Source organism: Podarcis vaucheri, assembly GCF_965113315.1.
Source record: "Podarcis vaucheri genome assembly, chromosome: 14".
Classification (NCBI taxonomy): Eukaryota; Metazoa; Chordata; class Lepidosauria; order Squamata; family Lacertidae; genus Podarcis; species Podarcis vaucheri.
The window spans coordinates 33006583-33025299 of record NC_138752.1 but is presented as its reverse complement, the minus strand read 5'-3'; the positions used below and the strand labels follow the sequence as shown (position 1 = coordinate 33025299).

The window sequence follows — 18717 nt, the reverse complement described above, 5'->3', positions numbered from 1 at the left end:
CTATCCTTGTATGCAGAGTTGCTCAGGAATTCTAAGAAACAAACAAACAAAACTGGTTTTAAAATCAGTAGTTAAAATCAGGGCAATTTTGAAAGGTGCAATCCTCCATCTTGATTCAAAATGGTGTCCAACCAACTCCCATCATCTCCATTCAGCTTGGCCAACAGTCCAGCAGCATCTGGAGGGCCAAAGGTTCCTCACCTTTGGTCTAGGAGAAGTTGGTATTTCATCCCAGTGGCTCACATGACATTGAATTGCAAGGTAAGGTCAGGTAGTGTATATTTGCAATGGAGTGCTCAAACATTTGCTTACCCAAAGGACATTCTTTTATTAGGCAATTAATTATTTGCACAGATCCTTCCCTGCTTATTTGTTGGTGTCATTTTCATTCTTAATTAAACAGCTGGTGGGAGGATGCCTGCTAATCATATGGTAGCAGTGGGATGCTCTAAATGTGCAGTGTCCGATGTGCTCCCGTTTTGAAACCCTGGGAGGGCTGAGAGGGACAAGGAGCAGGGCTTAAGCTTGGCTGAAGGAGCAGGGACTTGTCAGAACTGTTATAAGAAAAAACTGCTCCTTTTCCCTTATGGGGTACCCAAGAGCCCAAATGGAGTCCTTCTGTAGGTTCTCCATCAGTAGGAGAAAATAACAGAGGCCAACCAGAGAATATTGAGAAGCAAAGCAGCTAGTAAGCCTGATCTTCATTAAACTGTTGCAAGAGGGTCCTCACTCGCCACATGCAGGAGGGAGGAGGAACCCAGAACAATGGTGTGCAAGGCCTTATATAGGGCCCTGTACCTCAAGACCACCCTACCAATACCTCATACATACATCAAAGGAGGGGCAGTCTACAGCAGAATCTTTTAATGGATCTACCGGAATAGCCTGGCCATACTTAATTCCTGAGTCCACGTCACAGGCTCACCCTATTCATACACAAATGTGCTCTTAAGGCACATTTCTGAGCACTGAGAGAATGGGGAGGCTTTTCCCATTTCCATCCAAACTCCAGAGGAATATCTGAGGTCACTGAAAGATTCAAAATGGCTTTAGGACTGTTTTCCTGTATTGTTTCAGACATATGGTTTATATATTTATTTATTTATGTATGTGTTTGCCTGGTACATTTATGAACATTTATTTTATGTCTTAGGCCTTATAATTCTCATAACAGGATGAATAGCCTATTGGGGATCTTTCTGGCTCAGTTTGTTTTGAGGTCTTAGACCTCCCAGCTGTTGGAGCTGCAACCTGATTTGCTCTAGGTCTATTTAACAAGCTGTTTGGGAAATCCATAGAGAGCTTGTGCCAAATGTTTTGAGTCCTACAGGAGCTGTTCGCTCCTTTGCATCTCTGGCTCCTCATTACAGGGAATATCTAACATGCAGAACATTGGCCCAACCAACTTAGTGTTCTCTGCACTGATTGGCAGTGGTTCTTCAGGGCTCCAGACAGAAGTCTCTACTAGCCCTATCTAGAGATGCAGGAGACTGAACTGTGGACCTTCTGCATGCAAAGCAGATGTTCTGCCACTGAGCTATGAACCTCCTCCTGCTTTTAATCCTTTTCGTTGGTCTCCAGTATCTACTATTTAGAGTGGTGGTGTTTTTTGTAGCTGGAGACTCCACTATATATTTTAGAAAGTTGTTTGCTCAGTCTGCATTTTGACATCTCTTAAGCTATTGCCACCAAATTTTGCATAATGGTTCCTGAGATCAGGATTTTGTCTATGTTTGGATGTCATGGTACATCATCCTGAAGCAAGATTGAAGACTGAACCCTTCAAAACTGCTATAATTTTAACCACTGATTTCTAAACCACACTTGGTTTGTTTGTTTGCTTTTGTTTTTTTAAGAATTCTTGAACCATGCCAGATCTAAGGATGGAATTTTCCTCCATCAATTATCTAATCTCCTTTTTGCAAGGTTTTCAGAAGGTTTTCCAGGGGGGAATGTGGCCCCTGGGCTGAAAAAGCTTCCGCACTCCTGTTTTAACAGAACCAACTAGGAGGAGCAATTTTGCAAAACCAAAAAACCCACCCAACATCAACAGATGAATCCATAAGGGGTGAGTCAGAAATCCTGCACACACCATGACTCCAGGCACCTCCAGGCAACATGTTTCCAGAGCATTTCTCCTCATTTGTTTGCACAGACTTTCCACAGTTGTTATGTTTATCGAGCATTCATTCTGATTGTTTCTGCAGAGGTTCCAGGGAATAACCATTATCTCACACTTTCTGCACATTCCCCATCACTTTCCTTACCACAAACAGTTCAGGAGGTGAATTGTTTTGCTTTGTTTTTGGAAGTGCTATTTTTTTATTATCAAGGCTGTCTACCCAGGACATTTTATTCTAGCATTAACAGAGACCGTGTGCTTGTTTTTTTCCTATGTAGCCCCCACACACAGGCTGGATCTACTATTACATATTTTTTGCACCTGAAAAGTGCATTTTGCGAAACTGGTTTCGTTCTGAAAATCAAGGCTCATTGTGAATTGATTCTGCATGAAGTCGGTGGCGGATTCCTCCCCAGTAAGGATAAGTAGGATCAAAATGCTGGGAAAGGAACTAGTGGCAATTGAGCGATATGAAAATATAGGTTCTATTCCTGCTCTCCCCAGTTCCGAATCCTGCCCCCCCACCCCGGTATGGCAGGATTTGAAGACATCCTCTACTTAAAATGTGATACAGAACACCCTCCGCTTCCTCCAGACTCATCTGGTGAAGACAACTCATATAACTCTCTCTTTCTGACCATTTGTTGCCTAGGACTTCTGCAACTCTCCCTCCCTCACCTTGGGTTTTTCCTGTATTTCCTTTCGGGGAAATTGGATAAATCCTTATTCAACAAGTAAATGTCAGTGTGATATTTGTATAAGTAATGAAGCAGACTGTTTAAATATGGGTGAGGATAGTCTCTAGTGATCTTTTTTTTTTTGCAATAAAAAATGTAGGATTGTTTCCCATCAGTATGTTACTGGTCCAACAGGGAGATATAGATAGCTAGATAGATGATTAGATAGATAGATAGATAGATAGATAGATAGATGATAGAAACATTGCATGTTTTTTGCAGGTCTGATACCTTTGAGTAGGAGGAGGACACTTGAAAATTGTATGATAGGATAGATAACACCAAAGTTATGGGCAGTAGAAGGCTGTCAGGTACTCCCATTGAAATTAACGGCAAACACAAATGGATGGGATGAAATGAACTAGCTTTCAGGAACGAACTAGTTTTGATTCAGCAATGAGATCAATGCAGTTCTAACTAATAAACCACAAAGGCTGTGATCCTACGCTCACTTATCTGGGTGTAGGTCCCATTGAACTTAAGGGGACTTATTTCTGAGTAGGTTTGCATGGAATTGCACCAGAAATGAATGGAAGTTTCAATGACAAAAATGAATGGAGTAACTAGACTTTGTTTCCCCCCTTGCACACTGCTACAACCTTAATGCCTGTTAGTTCTCCCCCGCCTCCCCTTGGGATAACAAGCCCAGAGATGCCATGTTGATATTGCAGGGTTTCTGTGATCGAAGGAAGTGTACAAAGGTGGGGGAAGGAAGAAAATAAATAAATCCATGACCACTTTGCAAGAACATCATTTAACTCACATTTTAATATCTGAAAATAGTATTTAAATTCTCAGCCATATTTTGGACAGCAAACCAGCACATGAATTCACAAAACCTTGCCAGGACAACACAATCATTCTCAGATGTAAAAACAGTGAGGTCACATTCAACAAACAGCTTCGTATGAAAGGTGAAATGTACAGAGTGAACCAAGAGCCCAGAGGATTTCCTGGGCTACATCTGCGCAAAGTCAGATCCTCACAAATAAGGTGTGACATGGGAAATTTGGAGATGGTTCATTTGCCTAGGTTAGTATATGGCCCCTGGAGGGTTCCTTGGGAAGTAATGTGGCCCTCAGGGTGACAGTAGACACACACACACTTACACACACACACAACGCTTCCCAATTGTGGAGTGCCTTTGGAATAGATCCAAGGCTTTTACATTTTGATAGGTAGTGTTCAATGTTTGTCTTAAGCACAGACCTTTTGAAATTGATAGGCATGACTAATTTAGATGCATTCATTTTAATGGGTTATATATAACACAATCAATTCTAAAGAAAAATTAGATTACCCTAATATAAACTGCAGCCCTAGAAAAAATTGCCGGGGGGGGGGAGGATGTGGTTGTCACCTTTCTCTTACCCGCATCTCTCCATAAAAATATAATGCACGACACACTTCCATCACACTTGACATTTCTTCCCCCTCCAAGAGCAGCAAACAGTGAGAGAAGTTGAAGCAGAGAAATGTTCGATGCAATGAGGATCACTTCTTCCATCTTCTTTTGCTAGATGTTACCAGGGAGACATAGAACAGAGAAGGAGGTTGGTGGCACAACACCGCCGCCCGCCCCCATCACACCTCGTTTGGAGCCACCTTGTATATTTATTCTTAAAGCATTTTGAAGGACATCGGGATGCTACAGCCTGACCCTTATTTACAGCAAATCTGGTTCCTGGCATTTCAAAACAGCAGCAGACGACACACACTTCAGAAGCAAGAAAACAAGTGCTGAGAGATGACATGACTTTTTTAAAAAAGATAACACTGCAAAGGAACACATTATAGGGGTGTGCATTTAAAAATCCTCTTTATCAACAAGGCAAGATTGCATTGGACCACATCTAGCTGTGCACTCTGAGCACAGTTCGGCACTTCAGAGTACCAAGTTGTTAAGGACAGACGTTAGCAGATGCAGAATTAGCTGCAAAAAAAGAGCAAATTGCCACACTGACCACATCCACACTTTACGTTTAAAGTGCTTTGATATTACTTTAAGCAGCCGTGCCTTTCCCCAAAGAACCCCCAGAATTGTTGTTTGTTCAGGGTGCAGAGAGTTGTTAGGTGACCCCTTTCCTCCTCCCAGAACTACAATTCCCAGAGTGGTTTAACAACCCCCTTGCCCAGATAACTCTGGGAACTGTAGTTCTGGGAAGGGAATACAAGTGTCTCCTAACAACTCTCAGCACTTTTGATGAATGACAGCTCCCAGTATTATTTGGGGGAAGCTGAGACTGTTAAAAGTGGCATAATAGCATTTTAAGTATATGGCTTGCATGTGACCACTTCCAGACCTTCTCCCTACACCTGTTCTTGTGCTTTTGAGGAGGGGAAGGGGAATCTGTCAGTTCCCAGAGCGAGATTCAGATAAAACATTCTCATTAGAGAACTCTGCCACAGAACCAGGACCGTAGGAAACTGGGCACCCTGACAGAACCCCGGAGGCTATACTGCAAGGAAATTGTGCCACCCTGCAGAATTGAAGGGACTCAAATTTTCCAGTGATGGATTCACCACACTAACCCCTCAGCCCTCACAAGCAGAGGCAGCAGCAAGCTTGAATTGATGCACCAGTCCGATGGTTAGAGCTTTACTCAGCATCGGTACCCCAACTATGGTCTGAATCAGGTCCCTGATATGTGTGCTAGGAAATGTGAGGCAGTTGTGGCCAGGATGCTCCTGGGGCACCTGCTCCAAGGACCAGGTCCCAGTTCTGGCAGTCTGCAGGACAGCTTCTTCCTGCTCAGAAGTAGGCCTTCTGGCTCTTCATTAGACTTGCTGACGCTATTGGACAGTGCCCCTGCTGGTCCATGCTTTAACTGCCACTTGCAGGAGCTGGTGCAACACTTGTTGATTTGGATTCCAGGCACCCTACTACCACTCAAGGGTCTGCAGACTTGGTCAGACCACACCTGGAATACTGTGTCCCATTCTGGGCACCACAATTTAAGAAGGATGTTGACAAGCTGGAATGTGTGCAGAGGAGGGCAACCAAGATGATCAAGGGTGTGGAAACTAAGCCTTGAAGGAGCTGGGCATGTTTAGCCTGGAAAAGAGGAGACTGAGAGAAGATATGATAGCCATCTTCAAATATCTTAAGGGCTGTCACATGGAGAAGGGAGCATGCTTGTTTTCTCTTGCTCTGGAGGGTAGGACTCGAATCAATGACTTCAAGTTGCAAGAAAGGAGATTCCGACTAAACATTCAGAAAAACTTTCTGACAGTAAGAGCTGTTTAACAGTGGAACGGACTCCTTCGGGAGGTTGTGGACTCTCCTTCCTTAGAGGTTTTGAAGCAGAGGTTGGGTGGCCATCTATCACAGATGCTTTAGCTGAGGTTCCTGCATTGCAGGGGGTTGGACTAGATGACCCTTGGGTCCCTTCCAACTCTATTATTCTGGTTTGGCTTTAATTAATTTACTCCTCTCCCCAAATCACCACCCAAATTATCCCAACTAGCATTGGTGTGCAAGGCTTAAAGTCTGCTTCCTAATTCAAATGGATTTCTAGTGGTGCTGATAATGGGTGTTGCTAGATTTAGGGGAAATGGTAGGGCAAAAACCCTTGGGAAAGCAGGACACAAAATGGAACATTTTTCTTCATATTGGCTTTGCTCAGATTTGCCGCTGAGGTGGATGGTGTTGCTTCTTCCCCTGCTGGAAGCAACCTGCAAAACAGCAGGCCACTAGAAGCATGTACGGTAAGTAAGACGTGAGAATGCTTTGTTTTACCAATAATGGCTAGGTGGATTGTAGCATGCTCAACAGAGCTGTGGAAATATATCTGGGGACAGTGTCACATGATGTGTTAGGGTTGGCAGGATTTACAATGCATTCTATGTATCAATACTACAAATTTCCATCCATTTTATACCAGCTTAACTTAGCCACGGAGAATCAAGTCTGTCCAATCCTGTTGTGGTTTCTGTTTATGGATTGCACTAGTGTATCCGTTGCCAACCTGGTGTCCTCCAGCTTCTTGGACTACAACTCCCATCAGCCCACAGTGTAGAACATTGGGAACTGGCGTATGTCTCCCTTGCCCATGAAGCATGATGGAGATATATCTACCATGTTGGATAGGCTGGGGGTGAGGTAGAGAGATCCAGGCCTTCTTACCCTTCCACCTATTTATGAAGCCAATGGTTGAGGTGGAGCAACAGTGTCCCCCATTGAGAATCAAGCCTCCTGCTAGCTGCATGCCCCACCCCCTTGATCTGCATAGCCCCACCCCTGTTTCTTGGTCTTGCTTGTGTGGTGTAATGTTGAAGAGGAGAGCATTTCTGTGCAAGGTGGAAAGAAAGCAAATATTTGTACACCCTGGAAACAGGATTTGGCAAAGTCCATTCTTATCATGCCCATGGCATTTGCCATCACAATGTGCTCCAAGCAAGTTCCAGTTCTCTTGAAGGCAATGGAGGTCCCTCTCTACAGCTTGCTGGTCTGCATGTGCCCATTGGACTCCACACTTCTCTGGAGTAGCATCGCCTCCTGCAGGCGGCTGCTCTTCTCTTGCCGATGTTCGGTTGGGTCGCCGTCTTCAATACCATTTCCTTTGCGGAGGCACAGGACCTTCTGAAAGCTCTGCTTGAAGTTTTCGGAAAGAAATCCATACAGGATGGGGTTGGCACAGCTGTTGGCGTAGGAGAGAACCACCACGAAACAGAAGATGCCAACCAAGACAGGCTCCTCCGGCAAGATGAAGATCAGGTTGATGATGTTGACAATGTAGAAGGGAAGCCAACAGAAAACAAAAACAACCACAATGATGACCACCATCTTGGTCACTTTCCTCTCCGACCTTCGGCGCCTTGTAGAGCCCACTCGGATCCCCGAGGACTTGACTTTGATGATTATCAGCAGGTAGCAGAGGCAAATCACCAGCAGAGGTCCAAAGAACCCCAAGACGGAGGTGTATATAATGAACACCGCAGACCAGATCTGCACCGGGTCAGGCCAGCTCATGTTGCAGGTGTCAAAGGTTTCCTGGACATCAGCGAATATGATCATTGGGAGCACCACTAGGAAGGAGAAAGTCCAGACTGCCAGGCTGATCAGTCTGGCGAACCTTGGGTGACGCCACTTGGTAGACTTGATGGGGTGAACCACGGCAAGGTAGCGGTCCAGACTCATGACTGTCAAGCAAAAGATACTGGTGAATTGGTTGATGCCATCAAAAGCTGTCACTAGCCTGCACATGAAAGTCCCAAATGGCCAGTAGGAGATGGCATTCTGGGTAGCCAGGAATGGCAAGCCGAGCATGAAGAGTACGTCAGCGATTGCCAAGTTTAAAATGTAAATGTTGGTGACGGTCTTCATCTTGGCATAACGCAGGACCACGTAAATGACCAAGGTGTTCCCGCTCAGCCCAACGGCACAAACCATGAGGTAAATTATTGGAATGAGCACAGAGCGGATGCTGGTAGGAATGGAAAACCCTCCGAGAGTCGCGTTGCTTGTTGTGTTAGCCAAAAAGGAGAAGTTATCATCTGGAGGAATGGCTTCTTTGAGGAAAGCGGTGGAGAAGTACAAAGGATCCATGTTCCTTGTCTCAATGTGGTTTCTTAAGAATGATGAAGCCTAGTGTCCCTCAGCATTTTCATCCTGGGGGAGAGAAAAACGAACAGAAACATGAAAAGAAAAGATTATTGGTGGGCATGTTCAGAAATCTCTCCTGTTTAAAATGTATGAAACAGCTGCCTTGCACATTCTGCTGTAATGCACCAAAATAATTAGCTACCCTGGCTGGCAATTATTTAGGAATTAAGCAGATGTTTTGTTTTCTCCCATCAACCTTCTCCTGCAAATAAAAATGAATATGGGAGCTGTGAACAAAATGAACTCCCCATAATAGCTTTGGATGTTACTGGATCATTCTCTCAAAGGAAAAGAGAAGGCTGCCTCATACCGTGTCAAGCCATCGAGCTCAGTATTGTCCACACTGGCTGGCAGTGGCTCTCCAGGATTTCAGACAAGGGTCTCTCCCAGTCTTACCTGGAGATGCCAGGGACTGAACCTGCGACCTTCTGCATGCAAAGCAGGTCCTCTACCCCTGAGCTGTGCCCCCTTCCCCCACAGGAAACTGAGTCAGAACCTTAGTCTATCCAGCTCAGTACCAGACTCAGGCAGCTTCCTGTTCCAGCAACTCACCAGACCTGATCCCAGTCTTCACCCTCAGGGTTTGGAACATAGGAAGCTGCCTTATACCAAGTCAGAGCAATGGTCCATCTTTGTATTGTCTATGCTGACTGGAAGCATCTCTCTGGGGTTTCAGGCAGGGGTCCCTCCCAGCCCTATCTAGAGATGTTGGAGGTTGAATATGGGCCCTTCTGCATGCACCTGACCTACAGTCCTTCTCCCAGGAGACATAAAATGCTACACCACTGAAGGAAGAATGTAGACATGGAAGGAAGAATGTTATAGCTGCAAAGAATTCAGGGGCAGTAAATGGGGAGAACCTCTGTATCTATGCACATTTTAGTTATTTATATTGACCAAGTGTTGATCCATCAACTTCCAAGGCTATTAGGGTGAGCCAACAGTTGGTGCTTGAACTGACTATAGGGGTGGCACCCTAGACCTAATCTTGAGAGGCACCCAAGATCTGGTGCGAGATGTAAGTGTGGGTAAGCCAATTGGGAACAATGGTCATAGCACTATTAAATTAAATATACATGGAAATGGCCAGCTGCCAAGGAAAGCGCACATGGTCACATTTGGTTTTTAAAAAGGGAACTTCCTCAGAATGAGAAGATTGGAAGGCAGAAAGTTGGAAGGCAGAATCAAAAGGTTCAAATCACTCCAAAATGCTTGAGAGTTGTTTAAAAACACAGTATTAGACAATCAACTGGAGTGTATGTGGCAGATCAGGAAAGGTACTATGAGACTGAAGAGGACACCAATACAGTTAATGAGCAGAGTCAAATAAGCTATTAGAGGTGAGAAGGCTTCCCTCAAAAAACTGAAGCCTTGCCCAAATGAACAGAACAAAAAAGAACGTGAAAACCTTGGCAAAGAGAAAGAAAGAAATTGTAGGCAGACAGTAAGGGGTGCTAAAAAAGAATGTGAGGAACACATTGCTGAAAACATTAAGACAATAAACAAGATGTTCTTTAAATATATTAGTAGCAGGAAGCTGTCTAGGGAGGTGATTGGACTCTTGGATAGCAAGGGAGTCAAATGGATGCTAAAGGAGGATAAGGAGATTGTGGAGAAACTACCATATTTGCATCTCCCTTCACAATGGAAGTTATTGGGCAGGTCTCAATGCCTTTTCAGAAGGTGAGTCTGGGGAAATAAGGCAAACAGTGGTGATGAGAGATGAAGTTCTAGGCTTAATAGAAAAATAAAAACTAACAAATCACCGGCCTGGATGTCATCCTCCCAAGAGTTCTCAGCGAACTCAAATGTGAAACTGGTGATCTTCTAACAAAAATATGCAACTTGTTCTTCAGAACAGCCTACATATCTAAGGACTTTAAAGTAGCCAATGTAACACCCATTTTATAACAGCTTGTGGAAGTTCAAATTGTTGCAAGACACCTGTAACAAGAGGTTTCTACTCATCTTCAGTGAGCTATGCGCCAATGAGTTTGCCACTCTCTCTTTAAAACTCTCCCCTTTCTGTAACTCTTTATCTATTAAAAGTTAAAACATTTTTGACCCATTGATGTCTTAATCAGCTCCCTGCTGTGCTCATACTTTCAGGAACAACCATAGGGATTAGAAATTTGCTTTATCAGAAGTGCAGAAAATGAGGTTCTAAGAATTAGGGATGGGGGATAAATTCAATTCTGTTTGCATTTTGGAATGAACCTATGTTATTCGCAATTTCTGAAGCAATACACAAACCGAAATACACAGCCATCCTTTGGAAACTGCGCTTTGCCAGACGTTTTTTACAATGTATTTCTTCAGATAAGTAATGTGCAGAAAGATGCATGTAAATGTAAAATGTGCATCGAAATGCATATATTAGCAAAAAATAGCATTAGTATTATAGAAGAGGAACATGCTTTACAAAAACGTGTATATCAGGCAAAATTGCATACACAAATGTGTGTATTAGAAGAAATTCATGCTATTTTTAATGAATTTTCATAAGGATTATTATTATTTATTTAAAAAGCACGAAACAAATGTAAAAATGTGGAGAACTATACTTTCAGACTGGAAAAAATTAGAAACTGAGAGCAACTCAAACTGACAGATTCACCCCTCCCTACACAGGGTACTGAATCCTAGCTTTTCCCTCACATTCTTTGCTTTTCTAGGCTCTGGTGGAATTGCTGAGGTCTAGTAGGTTATTCCCTTTGATATTTTAATCCATCAGATCCTCCTTAGGCTCAGAGCAATTTATAACTGCAGTTCTTTATGATTGATATTACATGTTATTTTTACGTGCATAATTTTGAGTTAAAAATAATTCTTCCTGGAGTTGAATACTCAAGCAAAAAAGAAAAGTGTGTGTGTGCCATTTGACCTACCTTATCGCCTTAGCTTTTTTAGTCATAAGAAAAATGGATGAAGTTGAAGCAGCCACTTAATTTGGTTGCAAACAGGCTGTGCTGATAAGGTTTCAAATTCCAATCCCAAGGACAAAGCAACAAATAAAAAAATTACTCTCCCTCTAGAAAATATAGCCCTGGCTGTTAAGTGTAATCCGGCATTCCCAGGGCTCTTAAGTGGCAGAGAACAAGAATCTAGAATTGTAGAATTGGAAGGGACCCATAGGGTCATCTAGTTCCCCACTGCATTGCACGAATTATACCTATGATGCAGAACCTAAAGATGATGCCATCACGGCCACAGAGAAGGGCTCCTGGAGTCACAGGGGATAACGGTCAAGACACACCCCAAGAAGGATATTCCAATGGGTTCTCTTGGGTCATTTGCTTGCTGGGTTTTAGGTCCATGACCATTAGGTCCAGTCATGACCGACTCTGGGGTTGCGGTGCTCATCTCGCTTTATTGGCTGAGGGAGCCAGTGTACAGCTTCTGGGTCATGTGGCCAGCATGACTAAGCCGCTTCTGGTGAACCACAGCAGCGCATGGAAACGCCGTTTACCTTCTCACCGGAGTGGTACCTATTTATCTACTTGCACTTTGACGTGCTTTTGAACTGCTAGGTTGGCAGAGCAGGAACCGAGGAATGGGAGCTCACCCCGTCACAGGGATTTGAACCGCCAACCTTCTGATCGGCAAGTCCTAGGCTCTGTGGTTTAACCCACAGCACTACCCGCGTCCCTTAGGGTTTTACACTAAAGCAATTATTTCCTCCACACCATTCCCACAAATCAAATTGCCATAGGTGTCAACTCCCTAGGGCCCTGGGTACCCGAGCGCCCACAAAATTCCCCATGAAGAGGCTGGGAAACCACAAAGTTTGGTGCCAGGGCTGCATGGCACCCACGGTCATGGGGCCAAGCTGGCACTCCTGTCGCCACCTCACCCTGAAGTAGTGGCAGTGGTGGTTTGTGCCTCTTGGGGCTGGTGGTAGGCAGAAAGCCCAAAGAGTTGATGGCACCAGAGCCAATGACCGAGGCAACGAACGATGGTTTTGTGTCCATCCACTTCCATGCTGAGTTCTTCAAGGGGCCACACTGAGGCAGAGGCAGTGCAGGAAATTGACAGGCAGTGCTACCTCTGGAATGGGTTGCCAGGTTTCAAAAGGTTCTTGAGCTTTTTTTAAGGAAGACCCCAAAACAGGGACAGGCTGAGGCGAACTATGAACCAGCCTCCTCTGAGTCACCATCTCCAAACAGACCCTTAAGCAGCTTACAGACGGAAACAAGATACCAAAGACTTCAGTATAAAACAAAACATTAGAAGTTCATTTAACATAGGGCGCGAGGGGGTGCTGTGGCCCTCCAGATGTCACTGAACTACAACTCCCATCATCCACTGCCCTTTGAACAAACTGGCTTTGGAGGTTTGGAGACCAAAAACATCTGAAAAGCTGGAAGTTCAATGCCAGTGATTTAAAGCGTCAGTGGAAATCAAAATATTTAGTAGCTTAAGAACTGAGATGAAAGCTAGCAGAAAAGCAGTCTGACTCACCAGCTTAGGGGAAAGCAAAACACATTCAGGATTTGTGTTTATTGATAATGATAATGATTACATTAATTACCCGTCCTTCACTGTCAGGTCCCAGGATGGGTTATAACCATTTAAAACATTTTAAAGGTCTTAACAGATCTTCTGAGGAATAAAAGCAAGAAGGGGTCTCATTTGTTTCCCAGTGGAGGGAGTTCTGCCTGATGGGAGCCACCACAGAAAAAAATATTGTCATCATCACCGCCAACCTAATTTCACTGCAGATCCAGCCAAATCTTTCCGACTTTCAAATGCCTCTGTGGGGATTATTCAAGTTCTAGCCATCAATTCTACTGAATGAACACATGCATTTCTCTTGCAAACTACACACATATATTTTAAAATGTGCTAAAAGCAGGTCCACTTTAAAAGAAACAGAAAGCAGCCTTCATCATCCCCTAAATTTTGTCTTTATGTCCACTTGTTTCTCCATCAGAAGGAAAGTCGCCTCAAGGTATACAGGCAAGATCTTTTAATGAAACTTATTTAGCCCTTAATACTCTTCATCTGTCCCATCACAATCTCTGGTGGAGAAAGAATGGATCTTTCTCGCTGTTTCAATGCAGGCTCAGTTCACAGACGGGGAAATGGAATATTGCATTAATAATTCTGAATACTGGATGCTTATGCTGGTTTAATTAACATGATGTATGCATGCTTGTTCCACACTGCACAGAAAGGGGCCTCATTCACACATCTGAGTATATGGAAAGGCAATCTAAAAGCATTTCATTTTGTTTTTAAAAATTGCCTATTAGGAACATAGGGAGCTGCCTTACACTGAGTCAGACCATTGGTCCATTGACAACATCATGCTGAATCTGACTGATACTCCACCTAGTTCAGCACTGACTGCTTTATGCTAAGCCAGACTATTGGTCTATCTAGCTCAGCATTGTCTACACTGACTGGCAGTGGCTCTCCAGGGTTTTGGGCAGGAGACATTCTGGAGTTTCTGGGGGTTGAACGTGGGACCTTCTACATGCAAAGCAGATGTTTTAACCACTGAGCTACTACTGCCTTTTCCTATCACTCAGTGACAGAAACACCAAGAGGGTGGCTTGCAGTCCTGAGTGGGTCACTTGCAAGTCACAAACAAAATTTCATCTCCGCTGCGAAAAGCTGCCCAGCAAAATCAGTTCAAATGCTCAGTTGCTAGTTCCCAAATGTACATGAAATGACATGTGATATCTGTATTTGTGTAAGCCAGCTGATATGCACCCAGTGCTCCCTGGATTGCTTCACACCTGCACTTCCACTGCTTTGAAGGTGACTGGGAAGATGCACTGACCTGCATGTGTGAAATGCACCATCGCAGGTCAGCTTCCCCACCCCTGCCAGATCTTTTCTTCTTCTTCTTCGCCTTCTTTATTGGATTTATACACTGCCCTATACCCAGTGGTTCTTGTGATCACAACCTTCCAGCCATAGAAACAGAGAACCATAAAATTGGAAGGGACCCTGGGGATCATCCAGGCCCGCCCTTCAATGCAGGAATGTGCAGCTATCCCTTATGGGGGTTGATCCTGCAACCATAGCATTGTTACCTCCATGTTCTAGCCAACTGAGCTACCTAGCTTTGCATGACAGTCAAGGGTGGACCTTTTCACACATTCAGTTGCCAGTTAATGGGGGTTCAGGAATCAAGTGATGGGCAGGCATGTGTGAATCAGCCCAAGCCTTCCCTTTTCCCTACACAATGGTCATTTCAGTGTAAAAGGAAGTGGACTAACTCACACACAAATGTGTGACAAATGATGGGAAGTCCCTGCTTGCAACTTCCTTCTGCGTACTGTACACCAATAATAATAATAATAACAATGCTCAATACTGTAATAATAAATAATAAACAAATGTTTAATATAATTAAAATTTAATGGCATTTAATACTATTAATAATATTATCAACAACAACAACATTTTATTAATTGGTGATGACAATGACGTATGGGTTGCCCACATGTGACAAACACACAAAAAGTGACCTCCAGTGTCAGAAAATGGATCCTCTTGAATTAAGCAGCCACGAATTGTTCAAAAACCTTGAGATTGTTCCAAGGATTGACTCATTCTGCACACCCCAGAAGAGTGCGTCCAAGTTAATCAGCTCTCGCCAAAGCCGCAAGAGAGTCTGCTGGCTCCTCGGTGGTGGGGCTCTAGCCCAGTGCCCCAAAGTTTTTGCCACAATGCCTTCCCGCTAGACTTGAAGTCTCTCGCTTCTACCCACCTCTCCGCCCTCCTTCCAACCATATTCTTATTGCTTTACCTGGCTTGGCTTGGTCTCTCTCCGTCCCACTTCCAGGGACCGTCCTGCTCCAAGCTTGCCCTCCAGCTTTCCTCGAAATCCAGGTCCAGCCAGCCTCCCTCGGATGGTCCTGCTGATGGTCGCCAAACGCAGCTGCTTCTCTCTAGGACAATGTCCTTCTGGGACAGGCGTCGTCTTCTCCTTGACCCCACCAGCAGCAGCAAAGTTCTGTCTCTGAAGCCGGCAGGCTCCTGGCTCCGGCAAGCCAAACCCTCGCTCTCCCTGCTCAAGCGCCTCACTAAATAAATATCCAGCGCCAGGTCTCTAAGTAGCACAGTCGACGGCAGGGGAAGGAGGTGGGAAGCGGGGGAAGGGGATTTGCCTGTTGCGCTTTATAGGCTGCGGCCAGCGGGTTGCAGTACCCCCTGCAGACAACGGACCTGCCTTGCAAGGAGGGCGGGGAAACATCTCGCCCGAGGGCTCCAGGGAGCTCCTTTGAAAAGAGGGGGGAAAGAAAGCAGGCGCTTGGAAGTTGCGCGTGGGTTGGATTTGGAAAGGCGGCCGTTTCTTAGGATCCTCTGGCGCGCCGAAGTACGAAAGAGCTGCAGTCATGTCACTTTATGGCTTGCACCATGAGCGATAATAATAATAATAATAATAATAATAATAATAATAATAATAATAATAATAATAATAATAATTTATTTATACCCCACCCATCTGGCTGAATTTCCCTAGCCACTCTCCAGCCAATCAAATGTTAAAAACAGTACAGCATTAAATATTAAAAACTTCCCTAAACAGGGCTGCCTTCAGATGTCTTTTAAAGATAGGATAGCTGCTTATTTCCTTCACATCTGAAGGGAGGGTGTTCCACAGGGTGGGCGCCACTACCGAGAAGGCCCTCTGTCTGGCGCTGGGAGCTTTGCATCGCAGAAACCAAAAGGCAGGGCTCTGCCCCGAAAATGTTACAGGCGAAATGCTCTGCGACAGCTAGGATCCAAAACGCAGGAACCAAGACAACCTGCTGGATCAGGCCATTTGCCCATCATAGTCCAGCATCCCGTTCTCACAGTGGCCAACCTGATGCCCCCAAAAAGAAATCCGCAAGCAGCACTCAAGCACAAGAGCAGCCTCCCCTTCTGTGGTTTCCAGCAACCGGGGTACAGAAGTCTCCGACTGTAGAGTCATCGTGGCTAGTCGCCACTGGTAGCCCTCACCTCCGTGAATTGGTCGAGTCCTCTTTTTGAGCCATCCAAGTTGTTGGGCATCGCTGCCTCCTGCGGGAGCGAGTTCCACGGTTAAACTATGCGGTGCGTCAAGGACGCAAGCTTTCGGATTGCGCAGAGCTCCTTCACAGGAGCAAGGGAAGTGGGGGGAGCGAGGGATTTTAGCAGGGCCGAATAACCAGAGGTCGTACCCACATTTCTTCCCTTCCTCGCTTCCCTCCTGCCCCCATCGTCTATATATACATATAAATAAACCCGCCGTAACATTAAAGCGTCAGTGAGAAGCGTCTCCAAGGCAGTCCGATAATAAGGGAGATGCGCAAAGTGGTGAACGCAACAATCGGAGAGGAAATGGCAACAGGCAAGAATGCACACAAAACACACACACACACACACACACACAGAGAGAGAGAGAGAGAGAGAGAGAGAGAGAGAGAGAGAGAGAGAGAGAGAGAGAGAGAGATTGGCTTCCGTTTGACTCATTCAATCTCTTTTCCTGAGGAGTCTTTTTCAAGCCTGCCCGGGAATGCTAGTTCCAAGCCGAGACGCCTTACCTCGTCGGTTTCAAGTGGCGTCTCGTCTATTTCATCCATGCCCTTCATTTGCCAAGGCTACTTTGCATCAAGCCTCTGGCTGGGCGCCTGAAGGAATGGGGCTGGCGATGTGAGGTGGGGGAGTCTCCTGAAGGGTGGGGGATGCTGCCCCCCCTCGCCCTGTAAAGCGGATTTCCCAAAGTGTCTGTTTTGCGCACTATTTCGTATTCTTTGCTCTAAAAAGAACTCCGATTTAGGGGCGCGTTTGCGAGGAATCCAACCCCCCCCCGCAAACTGCAAAAGGTTACCCGCACCGCTTCTCCCCCCCCCCCACTTCTGATTGGTAAACAGCCCGCTTCCTTTTTCTAAGCCCCGGGGAAAGAAACTTGCCCCCAAGAGCCTCTCCTCCTGTTCCCGGGGTGATCTTGGGCGCCGCGGTGGAAAGAGCCCAGAGCCGGAGGAACTCGGCTCGTGAAGCGGCAGGTGGGGGCGTCTGGGGCGTCTCTATCCAAAGCGCGGGTGGTGCTCGGTCGGGAAAGGTTGCAGACGCTTCCCAAAAGAGCACGAGAGAGAGAAAGATCAAAAGGAAGCCGTCGCGCTCTGCAGCCGTGCGCCCTAGCGCGGTGCGCGCATTTTTCCGTATGTGGAGTCGGGGGAAGAATCCCATATTTGCTCTTTTGTCGAACGTCGCCAAAATATAACTGTCGGAGCGATGTTTTCGAATGGGCCAGCTTTGATTCCTGCGGGGAACAAGTGCAAGCTTTATGGTTACACAGCACCCTTCGTCGGGCAGCCCCCTCCCCTCCCCCGTCCTTAAGCTGCTGAAGTTACCAGAAAGTTGGCTTTCACAGTGGATGATGGCCTTCTGCTGCTATTAGGGGTGGGGGTGGCTTTGTGTGTTTTCTATGAACTGCGTGTGACTTTGTGCGAATGTGTTTGCATTATAATGTCTGCTGCTGTTTGCTGTTTGTTTTCCATATGCTACAGGTCCGTTGGAGAATTTTTGCATAAAAAAGCCACTGAAACATAATAAGGATAAAAATAAGCAGATCAGATGTGATCCTGCTCTAATATTTGACTTCTATGGTTGTGGATAGTTGTGGTCCTTTAGGAAGGGAGCTGTCACAGCCCCGCTCCATGTTTCTGTAAAATGGGCACACTCATTTCATAAGTAATCTCCCACAAAAATAGCAAGATTCATTTATTGCATTGAAGTCCCAGCTTTTCTCCAAGGAGCTTAAGGTAATGTACATGGTTCTCTTCCCAGTTTATGACCAGAACAACCCTATGTGGTGGGTTAAGCTGGTCCGAAGTCACCCAATGAGTTTCATAGCTGAATACGGATTTGAACCCTGGTCTCCGAGGTCCTAGTCCAACACTCTTAACTACTACTATCTGTAACTCTTAACTACTGCCCTACATTGTGGTTTTATATAAACTACTTGGTATACTTTTCTACCAGCATAGGGGTGAAACTAGTCTTTCATCCTGGTCTCAAAGACCCAGTTCGGCACACAGAGACCCATATGTATTTGTGTACACACACACAGGCTGGGAGCCTCATTGGTGCCCCTCTAGAGGCTTCACCTGGGGCAAAAAGCCCTGCTAGCCCCCCCCCTGTAGCTTGAGAGTTAACTTCAAGAGGTGCATTAAGTACATATGAGAGCATAAGAAGTGCCTGCTGGATGATGCCAGTGGTCCATCTAGTCCAGCATCCTGTCCTCACAGTGGCCAAACAGATGCTGGTGG

General features: G+C 45.4%; 1 protein-coding gene across 1 annotated transcript; it reads right to left on the bottom strand.

The window, feature by feature from the left end:
- Positions 1–3609: 3609 nt before the first annotated feature.
- SSTR5 (somatostatin receptor 5) lies at positions 3610–15328 on the bottom strand. Its single transcript, XM_082199207.1, has 2 exons — positions 15228–15328; positions 3610–8470 (listed from the first exon to the last, which is right to left on the bottom strand). Exon 2 carries the CDS (start codon positions 8405–8407, stop codon positions 7295–7297), a length of 1113 nt encoding a protein of 370 aa, XP_082055333.1. The 5' UTR covers positions 8408–8470; positions 15228–15328; the 3' UTR covers positions 3610–7294.
- Between the last annotated feature and the right edge of the window lie 3389 nt (positions 15329–18717).

Coding starts and splice junctions, on each gene's coding strand:
- SSTR5 (XM_082199207.1), bottom strand. CDS start 8,407: ATGGATCCTTTGTACTTCTCCACCGCTTTCCTCAAAGAAGCCATTCCT.